Source organism: Xiphophorus couchianus, chromosome 21 (assembly GCF_001444195.1).
Source record: "Xiphophorus couchianus chromosome 21, X_couchianus-1.0, whole genome shotgun sequence".
NCBI classification, from domain to species: Eukaryota; Metazoa; Chordata; class Actinopteri; order Cyprinodontiformes; family Poeciliidae; genus Xiphophorus; species Xiphophorus couchianus.
Window position 1 is genome coordinate 7,000,001 of NC_040248.1, and position 24,774 is coordinate 7,024,774.

A 24,774-nucleotide genomic window follows, 5' to 3' on the forward strand; every position below is an offset into this window, starting at 1 on the left:
GGACGCAACTGACTCCTCCGTCCTCTTCCCACAGCGAGGGGTTGTTCTGGGCATATACTAGGTTACTTAGCGGTGTGTGTGTGTGTGGAGGGGGGGGGGGGTTAAGCCTCTGGCAATATTTGAAATAAATGTATTAGTCCTACAATAACACAAAGTCATTGAAACCTTTAGTAAACCTCACAATGAACCTTTTTTTTTTAGCTACCAGTCGCTTGTGCTAAAAAAAATCTACACATGACACTTGCAGGAATTGTGACATCAAAGGAGTTTGCTTTCTAAATAGGATTTAGTTAAAGTCACTCCCCCTTAAAATTGCATGCTAAACATAGAGGACTTCATTACTGTGTTTGCAGCCAGTAGGGAAATCTCTGATTTAGCTGCTATGTAGTAGAAAGAGGCTAGAGGTTGAAAATAAGTTAAAGAATGTAAAAAAGTGTTAAATAAAGACCCTGTGAAAGAATTTAAGTGAGAGTTGTGTATCTGGAATTTTTATTGCACTAATTGGCAGAACAAATGTTTTATAAATAAGTTAAATCTAACAATAATTTTTTTTATAGATAGATAGTTATCATGTGAAGCAAAATCTTTTTGTTTCAACAAGTTATGGTGAGAAGAGGGTGTGAGAAAAGCTTTGAACGGACATGAAATTCTTTCTCTTGAATCGTCATTTCAGAAGATGAGCAAAAGCCTTAAATTGTGTGTAAAGTCATGCATGATTCAAGGGAGCACCAGGGCATAAAATATCCAATCAGTGATCTCAAAATCCTGTTTCTCACACCACTGCACTGTAAAAACTCCCAGAAAAGTTCCCAGCATTTCAAGTGAGACACCACTAAGAGATTCATCCTTTTTGCACCAAGTGTGTTCTGATGACATGATTGAGCACAAAAATAGATGATCACTTATTATTAGTATGTTTTTATTTTCGAAAAGTTCAGTGATACTGTCAGAAGTTAAAGAGAAAATCTTGTTTGCAAATAACTCCTCCTAACTAGTAAAATTAAATGACACATTCTGTTTTATTTTAAACACTTTCCAAACTACTCAACCCTTCACTCCTAATAAAAAGTGTGTTTGCAACTGCTTTCCTTGCAGCTAACTTTTTGTTTCTCAAAGAATACATTTTGAAATTAGAAATGTTGCATTTTTTGCAAGTCTTACTTTGAAAACAAATTATTTAGTAATTATTCTGTAGTCAGTATATTAGCAAACACATCCCTTTTGCAACAAAATAAATATAAAATAATGGATATGACAGCATTTCAACAATATTTTTATATTTTATAGTAATTCCAACTAATTCCAACTTTTTTTTAATCAAAGGTTGTCAAAACACCATTGTCTCATAGTGGCTATATGCGTCAGATTTTTTAAAAGATGAAGGTTTTAAACATAATACAATTCATCATCAACCCTACTCCTTCCCTTTTGAAGTTTCAGCTCAGGGTTTTCTCTGATAATGTGTATAACTAGGCAGCATTCCCTTTCCACCACCTGTTACTACAAGCTGTCAGGCAGCTGTATATAAGTGCTGAATGAGAGGAATTCCCCAAAATCTCGACCCTGATTTAAAAGGTCAAAATCGACCGCTGGGAAACTTTTAGGAAGATCATGACTTTGTTACGAGAAAATTGCATCTCATCGGTCTTGATATAGACTGATTCAGCCTCCAACAACATAATTCATCTATCTGGACTGAATAAAACAACTCAACAACAATCTCTTGTGAAGACACAGATATCTAACGTCCACTAATACATCTTTGTAGATATGTATATTTTCAGTTTGTGATAATTGAATATGTTTTAATTAGCTAGGGCCTGCTGTCTGACAAGTCTGTGAGGATTTATTCTCACTTCTACAAGCTGAAGAAAAAATTATACATTTCTTCTTCAGGTAAAAAACTATTAATGATAATAGCTTCCCAGAGCCTCATGTCACAACATCTGAATTATCTCCTTTAAAGGTTTTCCAATGCGTCATCTGAAGCCAAACAGAAAGCTGTGGACAGCTTCCCATGTCGACAACAACATTGAAATTTCCATCCAGGAGTCTTACGCTATTGAACAATTTTTGTAAGTTTTTTTTGTGAAAAATGGTGCAAATGTTCATAACTTCTCAAAAGTAGCAAGTGGATATAAAAACCAGCCTCCCTGCGAATAATATGACACAATTTTTGTCATGTGACTCCGTCAACGAGAGTCCATTTTGATGCTTTGATGAATTAAGGCTCATCTATACTTCATCTGAAGCAGACCAGTCAACGCGCGGTAACACACCTTATACACATGTCACAGACCACCTGGGGACACATAGGGATTCTTGATGCTTTTTTCCTAAATATGTGAAATAATAAGTTGAAATCTGCATCTAATATGAAAGTTTGCTTGATGATGTCAGATATGTAAGTGTGACATAAAAGCAAAAAGAGCAGAGCTGAGGCAAAAATGTTTTCACACATCTGTAAAGGTTTAACAATCAACATTATGGCAGTAAGTATAACTTTCTACTAGCAGGATTAATAGCTCCATCTACTTTCAAATATTCTTATTTGCATCTTGTTTTACGTTTTCACACCTTTGTTTTATATATTAAAACAATCTAATACTATGGCACTTTATGAACGTTATCAGGTTGTGTGTATCTCATACAATCCCATAGTTTCATAATAAATACCTGTTAAGCTCAATGTCGTAACCTTTTCATTCCGCTCTTTTATTTGTCATACCTCGTGTTTCAACACTCCCCTCCTTTTCCTGTCCCTCCTCTGTAATAAGCTCCCCTCATATGTGACCCCTCCTGTCAATCTCACCAAAGGAATCTGTCTCTCCATCACTGACTTCAGCAAAAGTTATTTATTTTAATAATTTTGGATTGAGCTCAGATCGGGTGTAGAAACACTAATAATAATATAGAACTAAAAAGAATAAGTGCTGTGTTGGGATTCACCTATTGTCTCCCACATCTCTATACTTCCTATGCCTATTTTACCTCATCACATCCCATTTTTACTTTTATTCATTCCTTTTAAGTCACTCTTGCTCCATGTTCACACTCCTGGTTCTCTCAGGCCTTCTCCCAGTTCCCATGTATTGCCCAAATCTCCTCAATCACCTTCCATCTCCCCCCCTTATTCGTCTCCCTCAAATTCCCTGCCCTATCTGCTTCCACTACCTCCCTACATCTTTACCTCTCCCTCCCCTTTGAGCCGCAGTGGGACTGTTGGACTCACGCAGCTCCACGCTGAGCTGCTCCAGAGCCAGGCCAGAACAAAGAGCCCATTGAGCCGAGCAGAGACATATAATGTGAGCCGCCTCTGACTGCGCTGAAGATGAAGTCATGAGGTCGCCCAACAGTTAATAACACCGGCCCATCCTGCAGCTGTGACGAGTGCGCGAGTCGTGGAAAGTGGGAGGAAAGGAACACATCTGCATGCATGCATGATGGGAGTTTTTGCAGCCTATAATGCTTGTGTACATATCTGGGAGCATGTGGACAGATAAAAAGCTTTTAGGAGCGTAATGAGATCCTCCATAATGCTCAAAAATGCTCTCAATCATTTTTTAAATACCACAGAGGAAAAACAAAACCGTAGGAGAATTGCTCTTCTTGTTCTGACTTCACTCCATCTGTGATGAGAAAACTCTCAACCCCTTCTTCTTCCTCCTCCTCCTCTCTCTCTTTTTCTCTCTTCCTCATTGGAGCCTGTCTGGCGCGAAGTCTGACATGAGACACATCTCCCCAACTCCAGAGCTGTCGCTGCAAGGCCCCACACTCTGAACATCATTAGACTCGCAGCTCCAGGTGAGATCAGTAAAACGCAGAAAGAGGCGCGGGTGTAATTGTGCAAAAGCAAGCATGTGGAAAGATTTGGTCCGAGCGCTAATCTCAGCGCCGCTGAGTGGCCTGGGCCCATTAAAATGCCTTTACAGGACCACTTGCTCGTCGAAAGGCCTCCAGGCAAAGTTGTCCTCAGGTCAGGAGGGGATGGAGGGGGAAAATAATGAAAGACAACTATGCAATTAACATTAGAAGGACTTGCTCAAGTTTAGACTGCACAGCCCCCGTGCTGTAAGCAACAGACATTTGTTTCCCCACGAGTGGAGCTTTTCTTTGCTGCACATCTGAGTTCAATTCTCCACATGCCCTCGCTCTGAAAATCAATTCCTCCTCCTTCTTCTCCTTCTCCTCAGTTCTTTTTCTCCAGCTTGAAGCACAGACCAGGGTGAGGGGATTACACTGTCCCTCCCCAGATCTGAACGAGACAACAAATGGTTCTTATCAACGGACAACGCTCTGCTCTGCCATCGAAGAAAGAGGGCAGGAAAAACTGGCCAAGGATGTGTTTCTGGGCTCCATCTGCCAAGCCCTGGCAGCACTTTTTCACACTTAAAGCCCAAGCTATTTGCAAAAGTCCTGGGAGAATACGAGCACCGGAGCAGAGGGTGGGAAGAGGTGGAAGAGAGGAGAGAGTTGCTCCTTCTCAACCTCTGCTTCTAATCAATCACCAGAAATCACTGCCGTGGTTTATGGCCTTTGATCCTGGCTCCTCTTTCACACTGCGAGGGAGAGAGTTGTGAGGGGAAAAGGGAGAGGGAACAGAGGGAGCGGTGAGCAGGGTGAGAGTTAAGGCCCGCGGGACCTGTGGAGGTCAGGGGAGAGAGATTAGGGGGCGTAGGGCCTTTTGCTCCTTCAAATATGAAAGCATGTCTTGTTTTAATCTGGTTGGTTTGGCCTGAATCAAACGGCCTCCTTCAGGTGAAAAACACATTTTCAAATTAACGCTGCATTATTTAGAAAAACATGACATTTTGCTGCTAATGCTGAATATTCCACCGACAATATACTTTGCAAATGAACCACATTTTCCTCACTAAGCATTTTTGTTTGTATCTCCACATTGTTTCTTCATTTAGGTTCTTTGTCACTGAAAGCAGCCAGAGTTTTAATGCATGGGACTTTTAAAGCTTACCAAGTATTGCATCCAAGCATTTTTGTTTTGTTGTTGCTATCTTGTGAATACTCATATTGCGATGATAGTTGTGATTAGATCTTTCAGGCAGTTCCTGTCTTAAATTTAGAATCGAATTATTTCAATATATCTTGATACATTTTTGTAGTTTCTACAAATGTGCTTTACTAAGGATCATGTTTTATCCTCTGTTTCTTTTGTGTTTCATATTTTTGTAACTTTTTAAAAACAACACTACTTCTACCAAAGAGCAAATAGTCTGGTATTGTTTGCTTGTTAATGTTTTGTTTATTTGATTCTTAAAATCTTGTGTAATCTAAGGCAGCCTATCACCAGTCAAGGGAAAAATAAAGTACGGCTTTACAACTGATTTATTTCTCATCAGTAAATGTGACCAACTCGATAAAAGCAGCATATTTTGTGGTTTGCTACTCTGAGGGATACATTTTTGTTTTAACACCAGGGTGGAAAGACATCATCAATGACCTCAAAGAAAGAATCAAATGTCACCAAGTGTTTTTTTTAAGTGCCACTGGGTATTTCGTTGATGCCTGAGCACTAGGTGGCACCTCATTAAACACCTGATGCTGCTTATTAATGAGTATTGACACTAAATAAATAGCATCCAGCACTTCTGACTAAGTTTATTAGATTCTTGGTAACATTGAAAAGCCTATCATTAATGACTACAATGGCTCTCCATAAATTTGCACTCATGGAATTATAGAGGAGTTCATTGTGAAAAGGAGTCAAATATGGGGCCATCTGTTCAACAGCTGAAGTTTGGCCTAAACTGGGTCATCAATATGACAATGTCCCCAAACACATCAGCAAATATACAACAGGAAAATAATAAAGGTGTTGTAGCAGCAAAGTACAAAGGTACATAGGAAATATGACAACTGATGAACAACTTTAAAATATTTTGTTTCCACTTTGGATCCAGTATGGCAACTAATTATACACCATAAAGAAAACTTCTATTCAGCTATTTCTGTTTATATAGTAGTTTTATTATTTGAATGCAATAAATGTTCGTCTTCAACTAAAAAAAGCAAAAGAAAAGGATCTCGGGAAATTTATTGTTGCTTTATTGTCATCCTCTAAGTCCATTTATCTGAGAACCCCACTAGTACTAAGAAGCAGAGGGCAATTGAAGACAACAGGGAGGACGGCAAGAAAAAGACAACAAAATGAATCCTCCAGGCAGGATCAGGACACTCCTGCTTTGTCCCCCTTAGTGGGAGGGAAGCTACTGATGCCTGTCAACAAATGGACAGGATGGTAGAATAATCAACTGCTGTTTCCCTGCTGTATTGGTTTATGGGTTTATGGGGTCATTGGTTGCCCCTGAGCCCCTCTGAGGGCACCAGGATGCAGCAGAACAGCAGATTTTGCAGAAGCAGGATGGTAGATTGAATAGATGGCCTATCAGCTGATGTGTAGTAAAGAAGATGGTTGTAGCTTTTGACCCAAGTGACCTTAGACCCTCAGGCATTTTTGGTTCTTAGTCTGTCTTTGAAATCTACCCCAAGTTCCTCTGAGGAGTTATTAGCATAGTGAAAATAACTCTTAGATTGTCTTTAATTTCAATTCTTTGATATACATTCTCAAAACATAAATTTTAACTTAATCAGCTCTCTATTAGTATCACAGAACGACAACTGTGCTAGAAAAACAAGCTAAGATAACATCAATTCATCCATTGTCTCATGCTTATCTGAGGTGTTAGTCAAAGGGATGTAAGGATTTCCCTGCTGGACCAAACAACAACACAGTCCAGGCTCATTCTGGGGACTCTCAAAGAGTTGGATGCAACATATCCAGAGAGTTCTGGTTCTACCCAGTTTTCCCCTCCTTCCAAGAAGGTCTACTCTGAGCCCTCCCTAGTTGATGGAGCTCTTTGCCTTCGAAAGAAGAAACTGGCCACCTTACAGAGGAAGGTTATGTCACCAGGTTGTGTCGTCACCATGACAGACCAAAGCACCGTCCACAATACTGCAGACAAGATCCCATCCTGTCTTTCACTTGTAAACAAGACACTTGAGCTCCACCACTTCAGGCAGAGACCCCTAACCTGTGGGGAGGAGTCCACCTTTTCTCTAGTTGAGAACCTTAGACTTAGTGTACCTGACTCTTCAGTGCCAACAGATCCACATCTTTTGGAAAAACCAAACGATCCACACAACTGCACAATAAGACTAATTCGTGAACACAAACAGGGTTGTTGACAAGAGGGAGCCCTGGCAGAGTTCAACCTAAATCAGTAATGTGGATACAACTAACCCATGCTAAGACAACATTGATCCATCCACTTAATCCTTGCAAGACTGCATGGAGGCTGGTGTCTGTCTTTCACAGCCTGCTAAGAAAATACGAATTTTAAACCCATCTTTGACTGGCCATCAAATAATATCATTGACTAGAATGGTTTAAACAAACCATGTAAAAGACGAATTTCTAACCAACACACAAACAAATGTATTTTTCTCAATCCGATGTCATTGTTGCAATATATTTCCAGTCTCTGTAGTCTCTGTTGGACTGAGTGAAAGATAAAAATGGGTATGGTGTTTTGTATTTTTGAAGTTTCATTTAGTTCTGAAGCCAGACATGTCCTACAACAAGTAGGCTGAGCAGCTAAGCAATAAAGAGCAAATGTACAATTCCACCACAGCTAAGCTTTGGCGGCATCTCCACAGTCTGCAGAAGTCTTCAGGCAAGTGGCTTATGTGCATCTTCCAGCGGTGAAGGGAGCAAAGGGGGCCCCGGCAGGCGGATCTGGGCAGGCGGAAGGGCGCCAGACATGAGAGGCTAGGCAGGGCTGGAGTTGAGCTGGCCAGCTGAAGCTCCCCCTCCGCCCTGCGTGGCAGCGAGGCTAAGCTAATCCTGCGCCTCGGGCCCCCGAGAGGTGGCTCTGCCAAAGTCTGTCTCCCTGCTGCTGCAGGAAATTGCCTTCAGTGCAGAGGTCCATGAAATGGCCATGGCTTCTCAGTGAAGTTTGCGTGCATGTGGGGATTTTACAAACCATACTCTAACAGGTAGCCTCTGCTATACAACCCTTTGCAAAAGAACTCTTTGTACTTTTTCATATTTTGTCATGCTTCAATCACATTCCTCAATGTATTTATTGGCATTTTATGTGTGGTGTCCATTCATATTCACCCCACATCACACAAAACTTTGTAGAAACTTTGTATAGTCTTTTTTTTAAAATATACCAGGCTTGCAAATGTAGAGCCTGAAATTTTGGAAAATCTTTCTTTAAGCTAAGTCAGAATGAATTAAAAGTGTATTTAACCAAATGTTATTAAAGCCATGCCATAGATTCCAGATTTGATTTAGGTCCAGACTTTAAATAGGCCATATTAAACCATTCCAGTGAAGCAAGTGCTGTATGTATGTACTGTATGTGCTGCAAATCTCATGTCCAGGCCTTAAGATTTGCAGGACAGTATCTTTCAAGGAATCGAGTTGGGCACCTCTGGTTTAGGGTCACTGTCCTGCTGGAAGGTGAACCTTCGCCCCAGTCTCAAGTATTTTGTAGCCTCTAGAAGAGTGGTCTTAAACTGTATTCCTCGAGGGCCAGAGTCCTGCAACTTTTAGATGTGTCCCTTTTCCTACACACTTGAATTAAATGGCTAAACCACCTCACTAGCAATGCAGTCAAGCTCTACAGAAGCTTTGTAGCTTTTGTAGCCAGGTGTGCTGAACCAGAGAGACATCTAAAAGTTGCAGACCTAGAAGGTCTTTCTTCTCATCAACTCTGAACCACTTCCCTGTCTCTGTTGAAGAGAGTGGCACCACCACGTACCATTTTGCATCATTTTATTGCTTAAACTCTACTTTTCCTTGGTATATCATAAAAAATAAAACACATTAAAATATATGGCTCTAACGTCAAGATGAATACTAGGAAGGCCAATGTATATATCTCAAAAATAGTTTGTATTAGAACAAAGATAGTCACATTGCGGTGAAGAAGTATGTGGTGCACACCATAAATAGGTCTGTTGACTATAAAAGCCTGTTTTCCTGTGTAGGGTTTAGTGTCAGGCCCTATAACACCTCCAGTACTGGACTGTTTGACCCATAAGGCCAGGCGGCGTTCCCAAGAGGTCTTTTATCCATCTATCAGTTCTCTCTCATTAGCCCCAAGAGGCATAGTAAAGTAACATGAGGGGGGTCTTGTCTCCCTCTCTGGTCCCCCATAAAATAAATAAAGATCAAATACAAATGACAGTAGTTTAAGGCAAAATTCATAAAGCAACCAACAACTTTTCTATTTAAGTAAATTCAAAAAATGTTGGAAAATTTGAAAGTTTTAGTTCTATTTTTTTTAAGTAAGGAGGGTCTAAAAGGTGGAGAACAGAGGTGAAGAGGGAGGAGGAAGGAGGAGATGAGGCAGGACATAGTGCAGAAACAGTTGATTATGAGCCCCATCAAGTGATCAATGATTTCATTAATAAGACGGATCATGGGGCCGTCATTGCTGTGACACAGGCTGAGGGATGATCTGCACCCGATGCTTCATTTGCACTCCCCCTCGACCCCTTTCGTTCCCTCCCTCCCTGTTCTTCCAATGCGGCCAACGAGAAGGGAACGCCATGGGGGAAAAAAAGAGGGGGTTAGGGGAGCAGAGAGGGGGAAGTTCGTCATGAGAGAGGGAAGGAAGGGGAGGGAGGGAATGGATGAGAGGGGGGCGAGGAAGGAGGAAGAAAAGTGAAAATCCATTTTGAAACCCATTTTCAATTAGGGGTCCACAAGCTGTTATCACAGGTGTCCCAGAATGGGGGCCCGTAAGTGAAAATGTCTCCTATCCGTTTCTGAAATGAAACCTTATCTGGGAGGCACAAAGATGGCGGGGACAGCGTATCTGTAAATTACTTTCCATCCCCGCTGTTAACGGGAACTTTATTTCTGTCAGATGACATTCCCCTCTATTTACTGTTGATCATTTAAATGGCTGCCTAAAAAGACGGTGGGCCCTCACTCTTCCTCTATCTAACCCTCTGCCCCTCCTCTCTGTGTACCTCTTCTCCCCTCTTTGAAGAGATTTTTTTTACAATGTATCCATGTGCTTATTTTACTCCTTAAAACGCTTTAGCTATGCTATGTATTGGCCCAGGGATTTCTCTGGCAACATAAAGCTATGACAAGATGGCCATCAGAGCTTCACTTGCTTGCATCTGAGACTTTTACTGTTGCTCTTTTTAAGCAAAAGAAAATTAAAAAGCATGTAAACTAAAGCAGAAATCAACTGAGGAAAAGAATCACAAGACTTTAAGCTCGATTAACCGTGAAATCCAAACCGGGCAAAAATCCAGTCTTTTACCAATCAGTGAACAGTCCATGTGTAAGTGCTACCAGGTTGCACATACAAAAACAGCCCTCACTAATGACTGGCCAGTAAGGGCTGCTAGGGTGCTCTGACAACAGTGCTCTTCTGTGTGGATGATATTACTGAAAGATGATTCAAAATGAGCTATTTTCAGTACCAATGAAATGTTTTAAAGCAAAGTCAGAGGTTCTAAAAGAGAGCCAGTGTTGTATTTAGACCATTTTAATGATTATTTTTGTCTGCCATTCATTCAAGCTGCAATAGAGTGAGAGAGAGCAGGACTTTCAGCAGATAACAGGAAGGTTGAGGAGGGATGATAGATTTTCTTAGACCTCTGTCTGTTATGTACCTTGGTGGACTGGAAATGTGAGCAACCATTTGAAAATCTCTGGTGATATGATCTAAGCAGAATCTTGATTGAGTAATGCTAGTTATGCTAACAGTGTTAAGTGTGGTCACTGCGCTAATTGCACTAGTTGTGCTAAGTACTAGCATCATTTCCTACATTAAGTTTAAAATTTAATGACAGTACAACCATTTTGTCTTTGTTTTAAAATATTGGTGAAATCCATGATGACACCTGTTGTCGTGGTACAGCAAGTATCTGATGCACAAACCTTAAGAGTAGTTTATGGTTTTATTCCTGACCTCTGAACTTTTCCTGAATAGTTTCTTCTGCTTTTTTTCTTTAAATTTTTCCTGTTGATTACTAACAGCTAAAATGTCTCAAATACCTCTTATAGAAAAGTGTTTCAAAATGCTATCGGTGGGTTATTGTTATGAAACAAATACATTGCTGCAACTTTAACATTATAACATTGGATGTAAAGGGTATGTTGCTGAAACAAGTCCCTGACAGTTTTCTACAAAATTTGCAAATGATCAAATCTTACTTTTTACTACTTTTACTAAAACCACAAATTATCCCCCAATGACAGAATTTATTCTCCCAAGGAACAGACATGAACAAAGAATTAGTGGACTTTGTGGTTCACCTGCCTGCTGAATGATGAGAACTCTAGGGGAGAGCAACCCCTCCTAAAGAGCCCCAATCACAGCACTGTCGTGGCCCGGTCGGCTCTTTTGAGCTGTCAGTGGAAGAGGAGGAGGGGGCCAGAAGAGATGAATGGCACCCAGGATGAAGCCACCATTTACCCAACCATGTGGGAACTCTGTTTCAGCACTCAATGATTACTCAACCTGGACAAAACCGAGTTATAGAAAACAGGTAAAAGCACCAAAAATATCTGATCCAGGAAAAGTAATATCTGCTGGAGAGCAATTCCAAATACCAATCTACAAATCCCTCTAGCTGCTTTTTTCACAGTTATTTCCCACATTTTGCAACTTTTTGTACTGCTGGGCACACCACAGGAGCTTCTGCTTGGCTAAGATCAGGGAGGAAACGCAAAGTAGTCACAGGGGTTCCACAGATGCTCACAATTACCTTTTGTTTGGATGGAGGCAGCAGGGCAGGGGGCTGTGAGGGTTAAAGTTGAGGCCAGTGTAGGGTTACACTTGATAAGAGGTTAAGAGTTCTGGGGGGAGAATTTGGGAATGTGCTGTAATTATAACCACACAAAGAAAGTGTAAGCAATATTATGATTCTGTAACAGAGATTCAGATTTTAAAAATGGACCATTCTTTGCTAATGAATATGAGTCCTCCCCTTTTCAAGTGTATTAGGAAACTATTGTAGACTTAAGGAATAACACACTCTGCAGCAGGCTCCCCTTGCTAGGTTTTCAAGACAAAACATACGTCGTTAGGTGCCGTAATTACCAGGACATTACTAAGAAAAATCCGCTATCACATATCCAAATTGCAGCCATGCTTTTTCCGCAACTAACTTTTCTTCCATGCTGCCCCGTTAATGAATAAAACTGTGTCGGCCATCTGGGAGTGGGTAAGAATGAACGCGTTCCCAGGATGTTTCAGGATGTATTACCTTACCCACTTCCTGTGATAAGTCCCATCTGGAGGCAAAGTCGCAGCAACTTATTTACTCTTTCCCGGATTGTTTGTTTCCCCCTCTCACACATCCATTGGATGGTGGCGGTGAGTCAGAAAGCACTCCGTCAAGCCTTCAGTTCCAACTCCTGCAGCATGTTCTCCATATCCAAAAACCTTCCAAATCCTCTCTCGACTAATGAGCACAGCTGCAGCTTAGGATGTGGTGATCTCAACCCCGGTTTTGTTATGACTTTGGCTTGATCCTCCAAGGCTTTCCACAAAAATTGCTATATAATACTTCTCTTTCCAGCCAAAGATTTGAAAATGAAAGGCTGAATGACGACAGGCTTAATGAAGCTCTGTGCCCTTTTAATGGTATGTGTTGAAGACTTCACTGTACAAACATGCCAAAGCTGCTACCAAAGAATGTTGTACGAGAACCGTAATGACACAGAACAAAGGCGTAGATGAATTTGCACAAGTGTTAACCTTTTAATCATGTTTTTGTGTGTTGGTCTTGATTACATAATGAGAACACAGATGGTACATTGTTCAAATGCACTGATTCAATTACGGTGACCTGATAAAGCCAAAACTCAAGTCCAAAAAAGAAAACTGAATTTCCAGAATGTCGCTTGAGGTGTTGATTTGACATAAGAAAGTATTTTGGAGCTAAGCTCTTCTGTGCTTAGCTCATGTTTTTTCTGTAAAAGAGCTTTTGCTGCTTACTACTATTTTAGTTTCTTTTCCCAAAAGATGCTAAATAAAAAGCTACTGCCGACATTCAATATGGGCCTATTGGATTTCTTTCAAATTCACTATTCTGCTGTCCTTTTCTGTTTATTAGTGTCTTTTTTATGCATAGAGTCATCAACAGAGCTATTGTTTCTATAAACTTCCTGTTCTTCACTCACTTGTCTTTCCCAAAGGAAGTACTATTCACCAATTGCTTCTGTGTTTAGTAGTGTCACCTTCCTGAAAAATGCTATCACCAGAACCATTGCTGACATGTACTCTGCTTTAGCCAGTTCTGGCCTAATAGTTGTTTAGGAAGTTTGTACTGCCACTCTATATTCATTTGAGTGGCTTACTGGTATGTATGCAATTTTCCACTATGTATAGCTGGGGGGGAAAGGTCTCTGAAGCAGCTTCTTTTGTGGATTAAAACCAGAAACATTGATTAACCACCAGTCTACATGAACCGCAGAGTTGAAGTCAGAGGCAAGACGTACCGTTTGAGGTGGTACTGGAGGCCACTGCCTTCTCGCTGATGTCAGTGCGTGCCGATGAGCCCTTCGTAGCCACAATGGTCTCCACCCTCTTCTTCTTCTCAGCTGCTGAACTGGCCTGTGACTGGGTTTCCATGGCAATTGCTCATTCCTCAGCACCTCATGGAGACGGTGGAACTAGGGAAGAAGAAGAAGTTAGAGTAATGAGGTGAATGTAACAAGATGAATTAGTGCTAATTCTCCTTGAAAGCATCTTTCACCCATGCACACCCTCTGGCCTCTTAGTTTAGATTGCCGTCAGTTTTTCTTCAAAGTATGCCATGTGTCAGTAATTTCATCCATCTAAAAGGGCCAATTTAATTCGGTTGACATATAGAATATAGATATGTTTTCCCCATCCTAAAGACTAAAGGTATTTCTTATTATAAAACCGATAGCAGCAGACCAATCTCGACATGTGCTCCATATTGACATGATTCCTCAAACTGTAACTATTTCTCACTCTGTTTAAAGGACCAGATATTAAATGTAATTTAAAATCTTTACATTTTCGATCAGTATTATTTACAATGATCACAACATTTTTAAGTACTAAAGATATGAAAGTATGCAGAGAGAAGGATCTTTGACCATTCCCATCTCTCTAGATCTTCGAGAATCCTGGGTTCTGATTGGTTTCTCCTGGTATGGTGGGTCACATACAGAGGACATTGGTCCTCAACGCAGCCATCCAGCATTTCATTTCTGATGCTGGAACCTTGCTGCATGTCTTACCCCTTCTCTCTCTGCTGATTTCCTGTCTGAATGTTTCAAACAAAACCTGTTGAGTCTTTGGAAATATATTTTCCCTCGCAATACTCCTCAAAGTGTATGGTGGGAAAATGAAGTGAGCTCCCCATCCTGTCTTATTAATTTCTACTCTAATTGAAAGAATAACTGAGTTTAGAAGAAGGTATGATCTATTTATGAAAAACACACATCTGCCTTATTTGAACGCCATGTTCTGTTTTCTTTTTTAAGAGTGGTGAAAAAAGGCCACAGTTTTGTGTCATGAATATAATCCAAGAAAGCAGGAATTGATGGATTAACAATTGACAGTTAGCCTAGCCTTTGCATTTCTATGCAAGTTCACTTGAATCTCATCTCCCTTCAGTGATCTGTCTGGGATTTAACCCATTGAACTCAAATTGTCCAGTTGAATTTCAACTGGACAAATCAGCAAACAAAAGAAGTAGTTTTAGAAGTGCACTCTGGCTGTAGTTTTAGTAATGGCAGAAGAAGAAGTGAACAGAGCCATTCAGTCTGTGTTGGCCACGCTTCCAAATACTAAATTAACATTAACATCCGTCAAAGTTCAGACTGCATACATCACAGACAAAAATAAGCAATTGGGTATAATTTTAAACGTCAATAGGCGTCAACAGCCAAGTGTCCTGAACCTCTGTATGAAGCAAAGCTACAAGAATTTTAAAAATTATTAAAATAATTACAAAATTTTACAGGACGGGGTGCAACTAATCAATTACATACAACAAATACGTTGCAACATGGGTTTATTATCTCCCCTGAATAAATGTTCTCAAATTAGGATGTTTCTTTTTGTAAATGTTCAGTTTTAGATTTTACAAACCAAGCAAAATCCAAACCAAATATATTGAGTAATTTTGTTTTCAGTTGCATTTTCTAAGAGAGATCTGCCATATTTTCTCTGACACAAAGTAAATTATTTTAAACTGTAGTTAATAAAAATTTTACTAAAACTCAAATGTTAAGTGTACAAAATGTTTCACTTAGCCATAACCTGATGGACTCTGATCTGCCTCAGGACCAAACCTGGTTAAATATCCAAACATCAGTTCATCTTATTTTTCAGCTGAACTCCTGACTGTTTTTTTTTATATATAAAAAACAACAGCTCAATAAAGAGAGCAAGGCAGGACATCCTGACAAGGTTTTATATCTCAGAATAAACGAAAAGGCAGCTTGTGGATACACTGATAATCCCACTCCAGCGCTCTTTCCAAAGAGAGAAAGGCAAAACCTTCAGGGGATACCACAGACAGAGAAACACTCAGAGTCCTGAAAAAACAAGGCTTGTTTGAAGGCCCCGTTGGGAATATCATGGTGCCGGGCAATTTTTCTTTCAAAGAATAAAGGTGGTTCAAGTTAATACTGTCTGTGGGTTTAAGAAGGGGTTCAGCCAAAAGTCTAGCAGACATGTTGCTCAGTTCAGCACCTCAACGGCTGTCTACAAGCTCAAATCTATCTAGGTCATGTAGGTCCTCTGATTATGGATGGTGATACAACACAAACCCCTCATTTACCCAAAGTACAGGACATATGGCACAAAGTAGAGGACAGACTCCATAATTCATGGATAACAAGTGGAAATATTTAGTCTAACAAGCATTTTCTTTACAATAAAGATGGGTTAATTACCTCCCTCAACTATTTATTTGTCCTGGGCTCCATAAACATGCAAGCATTAAAAGGTAGTAAAGTTAGCTAGAATGCAAAAAGAATAGTGCTGCAGAGCCTAAAACAAGTAGGGGGCGGTGATTTCTTTCCAACTCCCAAAGGAAGGAAGGCAAAGGGGGAAGTGTTGAGGGGTAAACTTCAGACAAACACTGTGTGCTTTGTTTGTTTCTTCCCAACCCCCTGAAAAACCACAGTCTGTCATCCATTCTGACCCGAAAACAACATCTGTAAGCAATTGCTTACAAAAGAGAGAGAGAGAGGGGGAAAAAAATAACACGATGCAATTACACCCCTACCAATCAAAACAGAATTAAACGAGGGCTTGTCCTCTAATCGCTCCCGCATGAATACACGTATACCAGTCGTCCCCAAACTGGAGACGTTTTTTTTGTCCAGCTTATGAAGATATTATCTCAGTTCACTTCTCAGTATTTTTTTTCCTTTGTTTTATTTAACGTGTGATGGGGTAATTGCTAGAACATGTGCGATGCAGGTCTGTGAACTCCTGCAACAATGTCATTAACAACAACAAACTTTAATGTAAAAAAAAAAGTGCTTGTGAGCAAAAATGCAAATATGCATGTGTCCCAGGTGAGTGGGGGTCAGAGAGAAAAAGAAAAGTGTGGTGAATACGAGGGTCAGGATTGGGGATTGAATTGAAATGGGGGGAGTTGAGGCGAAAGCGGGGCATTCCTCTGGTCGGGCAAACATTCAGAAGTCCAAGCAACTGAAGCGTGTCTGACGGGCCTTTTGTACTCCGCAAGGCAGTCCATAGTTCCAAAGCAGCAATTAAAAGCAGGACCTTTTCACCCATAATCCCTCTGACCTGGACGCCCACACCCAATTCTGCAGATGTTCCCGTCTTTTTCGTCTGTCTTGTTGCTCATTTTTATCAGTTTTCCTGGAAGTTTTCCTGAAATTTACCAACGCAAAGACTCTTTCATCCAACGACCTCATTATATAAGAGGGTGTTCCCTAACACTCCACATAATAGTTTACACTACACACCATTGTTTTGTTTTTATACTAGGTGACCCTTCACCTCTGACATCAAACACCATGAGCCATTTCTATTAAGTTAAAACAGACAAAAGAAAATTGGTGTGCAACTTCAGACTGGCACAGGTCATTTACAAGTAGGTATTGGACATAAATGGTGCTCCTAACACAATTAGAGACAAAGTACAACTATGCCTCATTTCAACTGAGTAGTACAGAATGGGTTTAATACGCTATTTTTCTGTTTCCATAGTAAAAGAGGCCCAAACAACCAACCCATCATTCCTCTGCCCCCTTCAGTTGTCACAGGACAATGGTACGTTTAGCGCAGAGCTACTGGCATAACACAACACAACCCATTGATTGAGGGACAGAAATATCACAGCTTGTGACAAGAACAAGACCTATTAGTGTGTCAAGTTTGTTGTCGCACTTAAACGATGCAACATTATCTGTCTGGGTTTAAGTTTCCCTCCAATGAAAGTCCAAGTGGCAGTGGAAACAATCTTCTGAATATGCCAAACTATAAAATAGTGTACTGAACAATACAGACTCATATTATAAGACTCAGTGAAAACAAGGCATTAGAGAAGCACCAAAACACAAAACTCTTCAGGGTTCAAGTTGCTACTGAAGGAAGAAGTGTCTAAGTCAGCTATATTGATAATCAGTAAGAAATTTAAAAATGAATTATCTATCATATCCCTTTGTGCAGAGAAAGCACAAAGGGATATTATAGTTAAAATGAGATTGATTGCCTACAGAGGTAAGCCTGCTGCTATTCAAGCAGAAGCTTAAAAAGAAAGTAAAACAGTTGTAGATAACATTTGACAGTTTTTCAGAAAGTTTTTTTATTTTATTTTATTATTTTTAAAGAATCTAGTCTAAATATATAAGATTTTGAAATCTTTCATAAAATAATTAAAGCTGGAGTCTATTTCCTCTACTGAGTAGATACTGCCACTGATGTTTGTGGTAGTAAATCTCATTGCTTAAATAAAGTCAGTTTAAAAAGTCCCTGAAAACAATCTTGTCTTTGAAAAAAAAGGTAAAACAGTGACTATCCTCTCATATACACAATGTGAAGCACAGAGTGTGTAAAGAAATCTTCCTGAAGGTTTTAAGACTTTTACACACAGGGCTCTTTAATGACTGTACTTGCTTTGCTCTGTGTATTAAATTGTTCAATTTGGCAACACAAAATTCAGCCCCATCTATTTCTCTCAGGAAAAAGAGTTTAAGTGAGAGAACGGGTATATACAGTGGACCCCAGTATTTGGAGGGTTTAGGGAACAAAGTGGGCCATGTGTAGTTCAACACCCTATCTAAAAATGCTTTTAACTCCCTGTTTGAAAAATTCACAAATAATTTAGAGCTATGTTACACAGAAAACATAACTCCATGAATAGGAGGGAGTCCACTGTAACTAGAAACATCACCATGCTCATGAATCTGTGACTTTGTAAAACTGTGTCATACCTTGAAACCAGAAACTGGCCATCGAAGTCTTATTTTTATTAGGGTTTTTTCAGAAGTTGTATTTTTGGAACAACATTTTTGGTGGAAACGGATTTCAAAGTGTGGACATCTTACTTTGAAAGAGATGATGCCATAACCACCACCTCTGATGCAAGCCTTCTTCTATTTTTAGTGTATTTCAATGCCTGCTCTACAGCATCACATAGAGGTCAGTGATAGTATAGTTTTTTGTTTCATCTTCTATCCTATGAATGAAGGCACCACTGTAAGCAAATTTATAAAGAACTTTATATAAACAACAAATATAGGGATTGCTTTGGAAAAACTGCAATTTCATGTGGACGATGCCTTAGAGAAAAGAAAAAGAGGGTCTTTATCGTTATTTGTGTTCAACTGTAATCCTTCCACGCAGACAAGGCTGAAGATTAAACAGGTTTAAACACCACAATTTCAACTGTTCACTAAGAAGAAAAATCTTATTTTTAAGCACATTAAGCAAATCAATTTAACATAAATTATACGCCCTGGTAACAAAGGCAGAGAGTTGAAAGTCATCTGCAAATTGTAGACATCAAAGTGAAACACAAAAATAAACTTTTCCCTTTGGAAAAAAAAAAGTCTTTTTTTTTTCATGCAAGCTTAAACAAGTACTAATGATATCAAAAAACTAATCACTGTTGCAGTTATTTAAAGCCTGCATCTTCACACACTTAATTTTATGACACACATACTGTCAGAAACCTCCGGACATTTAAATATAAACTCTTGAAGTGTCGTCTTAGATTTGGCGGCCCCCTCCCTCGCAGACGGGGTGCCGTATTTGAGTTCATTTCATTAGGGCGACTGTTCAGTGTCGAGGGCCCCCCGAGGGGGAGACTGGCAGCACCGCAGCATTCATCATCATTACATCAGCGACCACCGAGATCTGCTATCTTAGGCTTATCAGCGCGGCACAAACGCACCGCAGCGCAGTGAGTTAGAGGGGAGGGGAGCGATGGGAGATGTAGACGATTGAGGCAGATTGTGAGCAAAAGTGGGATAAGGAACAAAATGAATGGAAAGGGGGAGGAGCGTGTGTCTGTATGTGTATGCACGCATGCATCTGTGTGCACCTCACTGTGCCCCTGCATGCCTGCACATGTTTTCCTGTGTGTCCAATGTGTGTTTTGCACAATTTGCAGCTATGCCAACAATATTAAGGGCTCCTTCACAGCTGGAATGACTAAAACACTGAGGGGCGAAGGAGAAGGAGGGGGAGAAGGAGTCAAAGCCCTCCAGCAAGATTAGCTGAATCTAGCAATAAAACAAAATATGCTTGCTTTGCATGTGTTTGGATTGGGAAAAATGTGAGGGGAGAGTACTTAAGGGGGACAGTGGAAGTGTTTGTTGGTGCTTAGAGGAAGTCTCAGGAGTTGTTCCCAAATTCAATAGAAGAACTCTTAGCGAAAACCCCACATGCTCAGGTTACCACGTTGTGTTTGACACCGCACTTAAAGCTTGCCCTTGGCCCCTAAAGGAAAAAACTGGGAAAAAAGAGTGGGATTTGGTGGCTGCGGTTCACCATTCACAAACAAAACCTCACATCATGCCCAGATGGCAACAAGCCCTGGCCTTACAGCTCATGGGGAGCAACCCTTCAAATAGGGTCCATTTATGGGGAATTAGACACACCCAGCCACACACACACATAAAAAAATAGCAGATATTGGGGGTGTTGCAATACATCCTTAAATGTGGTCAAACACAATGCTTGGATTATGAGAACAAGAGGAGATTTTAAGAATTGTCCTGAGAAGAGTAAATTTGGCCATTTTTTTGTTTTGCATATAAAGTGAAGCAGGGATGTACTAATATGAAGATGTGGACCAACACTTATCAGATGTTAATACTGCTGATATGGCCAACAACCAATATTTACATATATATATACTGGAAATATACTGTATATATATATAATTTTTTTTTTTTTTTTTTTTGTATATATATATTGTATTATATACAGTATATAAATATTGTCCAGTTTTATTTACTGGACCAATATATAAGAGTTAAAAAATAACCAACATCAGCTGATACTGATATTAAAGCAGATATTATGGAACTGTAGTAAAAGAAAAAAAAACACTGAAAGGCTCCCTTTGGTTTTCACAAATTCATTAAAGGTTTCACAGATTTAAAATTGTGATTTTAAAAAATTGTGGACAGTGCAGAAATATTCAGCTTAGGTTAGTTTAAGCTAAATAAGGTTTGAGCTAGAGATGCTCAAGAAAGAAAGAAAAAAAATCAATCCAAAGAATAATCTTACCAATATAAGAGGCCACAAAGTGAAAAACAAATCTAAGCTAATTCTAGAGTGAGTGAGTAATGTAAAAAGTTACGCAAACAGAAACTGTATTTTCTACCACATATCCATGCATGTTTGTAATTCATCCAGGCTGCGACAGGAAGAGAAAGACCAGAACTTCCAGCAGAAAACAGGAAGGCAGAGCTGGCTTCAGATTTTAGCCTCTGTCAGTCATTGAGCATGCTGCATATGAACATGTCAGCGGCTCAATTGCTTTATTTTCTCCAAATTTAATGGGCAAAAAGATTTCAAGGCATTCTTACTAGCAAACAGGTAAGGGTTCTCGGCCACGAGCACACTACAAGAAATTTAAAAAAGGAAAGCCTGCTCCAACGTGAAGTACTTCCATTTATTTTTTCCCAAGGACAAACAGTGCAACAACAGAGTTGATCAGTAGCTTTCAGCGCAGCTAATAAGATTATCCTAGCAGGCTCAGACCTCGCCGCTTCGGATGCTTTGGAGGGCTGGTGAGGGACCCAGAGAGTTGCAGAGCAGAATGAGCTGAGTGCATTTTACATTCCCGTGTAACAAACCCACACGATGTAATCATAATGCTTACACGATGCCTCGTTTGCACTCCCTACCAGTAGATAAAGGCCAAATAAAGCATGTGCCACAATGGAAGTCTTGCTCCTGCTCCCCACAGTCCCAACGCTTATTAGCGTGTTTATTTATATATTTTGACTTTGCATTTGTTTGTGAGCCACTTGTTCGTTGGAAGCGAGGCCTGTGACGACTCAAACAATGGATAATGCTGGCAGCTTTGCGGCTGCTCTGCCCCACTTATACCATATTTGTATCTCCCTCTTCTCTTCAAAATGCTAAAACATTGAGGCTTTTGTCTCAATGTTTTATGAGAGCCTTTTCCTGATTCTTGAGAAGGGAAATAAAAACGCTTGTTCAGCAACTTAAAGATGGTAAACGCAAAAAAAAAAAAACATTTCACCTCAGCAAATTTAGTAAAGATTTTCAAGGAAAAAGGAAAACCATTTGCCCAAAAGGTTTTGAGTAATTTTTCTCTAGTACAGATGTACAAAGCCCTGGAAAAGTGTTTATACCCCTTTACTGATCTTGTGTCAGGCACAAACACAAAGTTGTGAAAAACTGTGAAGTGAAACTAAAATGATTCTGGTGTTCAACATGTTTCATAAAAGTTAGGGAAAAGAGGTCAACATCAAAATTCAACCTCGTTGAAGCAATTATTTTCCAGAATGACCTTTCTCTGCAATTACAGCTCTGTTGGAGAATGTCGGTATCTGCTCTCACATCTAGCGACTACAAAGTAGATCCAGACAGAGAAGAGTAGAGCAGGGATTCACAAATTCTTTGTTGAATATTTTGTTATTCTTAAACTTGAACGTCTTTGATCTAAACATTTGTAGATCTGGTTGGGTGTTTTGGGTGTTTGTCCTGCTGATGGGTAAACCCCCATCCTTAGTCCTTACAGTTTCTCTGTCTCTGCTGGACAAAAGCAGAGGTGGAAGCTGGATGCAGCCACCCCCATGTTGGTCGTCTACCACACAGTGTATAATTAGACCTCTATCTGGCTTTTGACAAACTGCAAATGGGAGTTTGCATGGCTTTCTATCAAATATCACTTTCTCGTTGCCTCTCTTCCATAACATTTAGATTAGTCAAATGCACAACTGAAAATAGATGCTTCCATTGGAGCTTTTAATCTCTGCAGATTCTTCAGAGTTACCATGTTGGCTGTTTCTCTATAGAATGCTCTTTTTGCAAAAGTTTCCTCTTGGGTGGATGGCCATGTTTTGGTATCAGACTTTCCATGTCCACATGATGGAATAAACAGTACTCTGTCAGATGTTCAACACTTTTGGAAACATTTTAATAACCTAACACGGTTTTAATCATCTCCAAAACTTTGTTTCTGATGTGTTGTGAATGTTTCTAGGTTTTCATGATGCTCTTTTTTCACTACTAATTAGGTGACCTTCAATTCTAGCACTGCATTTTACTAGAGGTATTTAAGTAAAGGGGCCCCCCAAAAAAATTTTGAAAACCATGCATGTTCTTCCTTCCACTTCACAATTACTTTGAGCTGGTCTACGGCATAAAATCCAATAAAATATATTGCTGCTTAAGATTTTACAACACAAACTGTAAAAACGTGTCGAAGGAAAATTTAATGTTTTTGCAAGGCAGTTGGCAGTTCAAGCCAACTGCTTGAAATTCACTTCGTAGAATAATTACTTTCTAGGCTGCAGCGGCCACTTTTAGCCAAGTTTTCCATTCATGTAGCCCCTGCGCACGGCAAATCCAGGAGAATGGGATCTGTATGTTGTCAAAGGGCCTCTCAACTGCAGAGAAAACAGGTCTGTGTTTGTGGAGGCATTCTTCATGCACGGCTTAAGAAGGAGCTCTGCACGATGCCACGAGCAGAGCATGACAGCAACATCCTTCGCCACGCTCTCGGAGCAAAAAGAGTGCATGTAACACCGTAGGCTGCGCCGCTTGAAAGCACGATTCCCGTGTAACGCACGTGAAAATGTCACAGTGCGCATAGGAATAGGTGCGTGAGCTGCTCCGCACGCCTTTCTGTATGCAAGTGCAATCACTGTACTCGGAAGATAAATAGCAGACTGGACCCGAGGGAGGGGATGAGCGGAAAAAGAGAAATTCCCGTAGTGATGAAAACCTCACACACACACACACGTTTCTCTGTGCCTCCTCCTCACACGTGCTGCTCAGAAAGGGATCAAGCAGATGGATGGTCCCGTGTAAGTGTAGTGGCAGCGGGCACGGCTGACAAAAGGTCTTCTCCTTCGCCCAGGAGACTGAAGAATATTATTCTCCATGCCTTTTGCAGCCGTATATAACTGAGTTTTTCGGGTTTTTGTTGCTGAGCCCCATCTATAGGCAATACAAAGTTGCCCTGCCAACTTTTCTCTCAGCTTAGTTGAGCTTCTTATTTGTGCTTTCTCTCCCGTCTTTCTTCTTTCCCTTCATTTCACCGTGTCACTGGGAAAAAGTGTTGGAGTGGAATGAGTCAGTGCCGCTGCGTGATTAATGACGGGCTCTGGCGTCTCCGGGGCCGAACACTAAAAACAGCCAGGGGGCAGCGCGATAATGCACAATAATAAAGCCAGCAGACAATCAGCCAGGCAAAGCAAGGCCTATTAGGCAGCCCCATCAGGACGGCTAAGTGAGAAATTAGCCCTTCCCGAGCTCCGCCACAATTCATCAAGTGCTGCCCCTGAATCCCCCCCTCAAGAAGTCATAATGTTTACTTAAAGACTAGCCTCGAAGCCCCAGCGGCGAGCTTTATTGGCTCTTATTAATTCCCGGCTCGGCCCTCGCGGCCACGCCATTTAAACCGAATTAAAGGGGTGAAAATTGGATGAGATGAAGTTGTCTCGGTGTTTGGCTCTCCTCAGATAAAAAAACCCAGACCTAAACGAAGGCAGACATGAGGGGGAGAAAAAAAATAAAAATGAGAAGCGGAGGGCAAACAAGTTGGGATGTAAAGGAATGCTGAATGAAGCCATCCTGAAATGTGCCACAGTCATTCAGAGGAATGCAGGGAGAGACAGAAGACGGGTGGGGAGGCAGGGGGGTTGAGTCCAAGAAAATGAAGGGTATTGCTTTAATGCAAGACTTCCTGTGTGGATGGGAACCGATCCAAAAAGGGCAAGAGCTGGGTCACACATTCCATAGATAGAGAAATGGATCATTTGGTTTTATCTTTGCTTTCTTTCTTGTTATCTGGCATCAGATGACATAAAAATGTACTTAAAATAACCTTAAAATAAGGCCAGCCCTGTAAATCAACATGTTAGAGGCGGATAGAGGGGTGCATAATGTGGCAGGAGAAAGTTTAAGTTGTAAGTATTTAAGTATTTTGAAACACCACATTTTCAGGGGTGTACTTTTCTAGTTTTATCTACTTTATTTATAATTATAACGATAAAACGTGCAGAAACTGCTTTTAAAGTTCTCTTGTTTTTTATGTTTTAATCTT

At 40.4% G+C, this 24,774-nt stretch overlaps 1 protein-coding gene across 4 annotated transcripts in view; it reads right to left on the minus strand.

The window, feature by feature from the left end:
- The window catches only part of gli3 (GLI family zinc finger 3), a 122,302-nt gene that overhangs the window by 82,998 nt on the left and 14,530 nt on the right, over nt 1–24,774 (minus strand). For all 4 annotated transcript variants that reach the window (XM_028005134.1, XM_028005131.1, XM_028005133.1 and 1 more), the window contains exon 2: nt 13,499–13,672. In XM_028005134.1, the coding sequence (XP_027860935.1) occupies nt 13,499–13,631 (133 nt within the window). In that variant the 5' untranslated portion in view covers nt 13,632–13,672. The remainder of the gene's footprint in view (nt 1–13,498; nt 13,673–24,774) is intronic.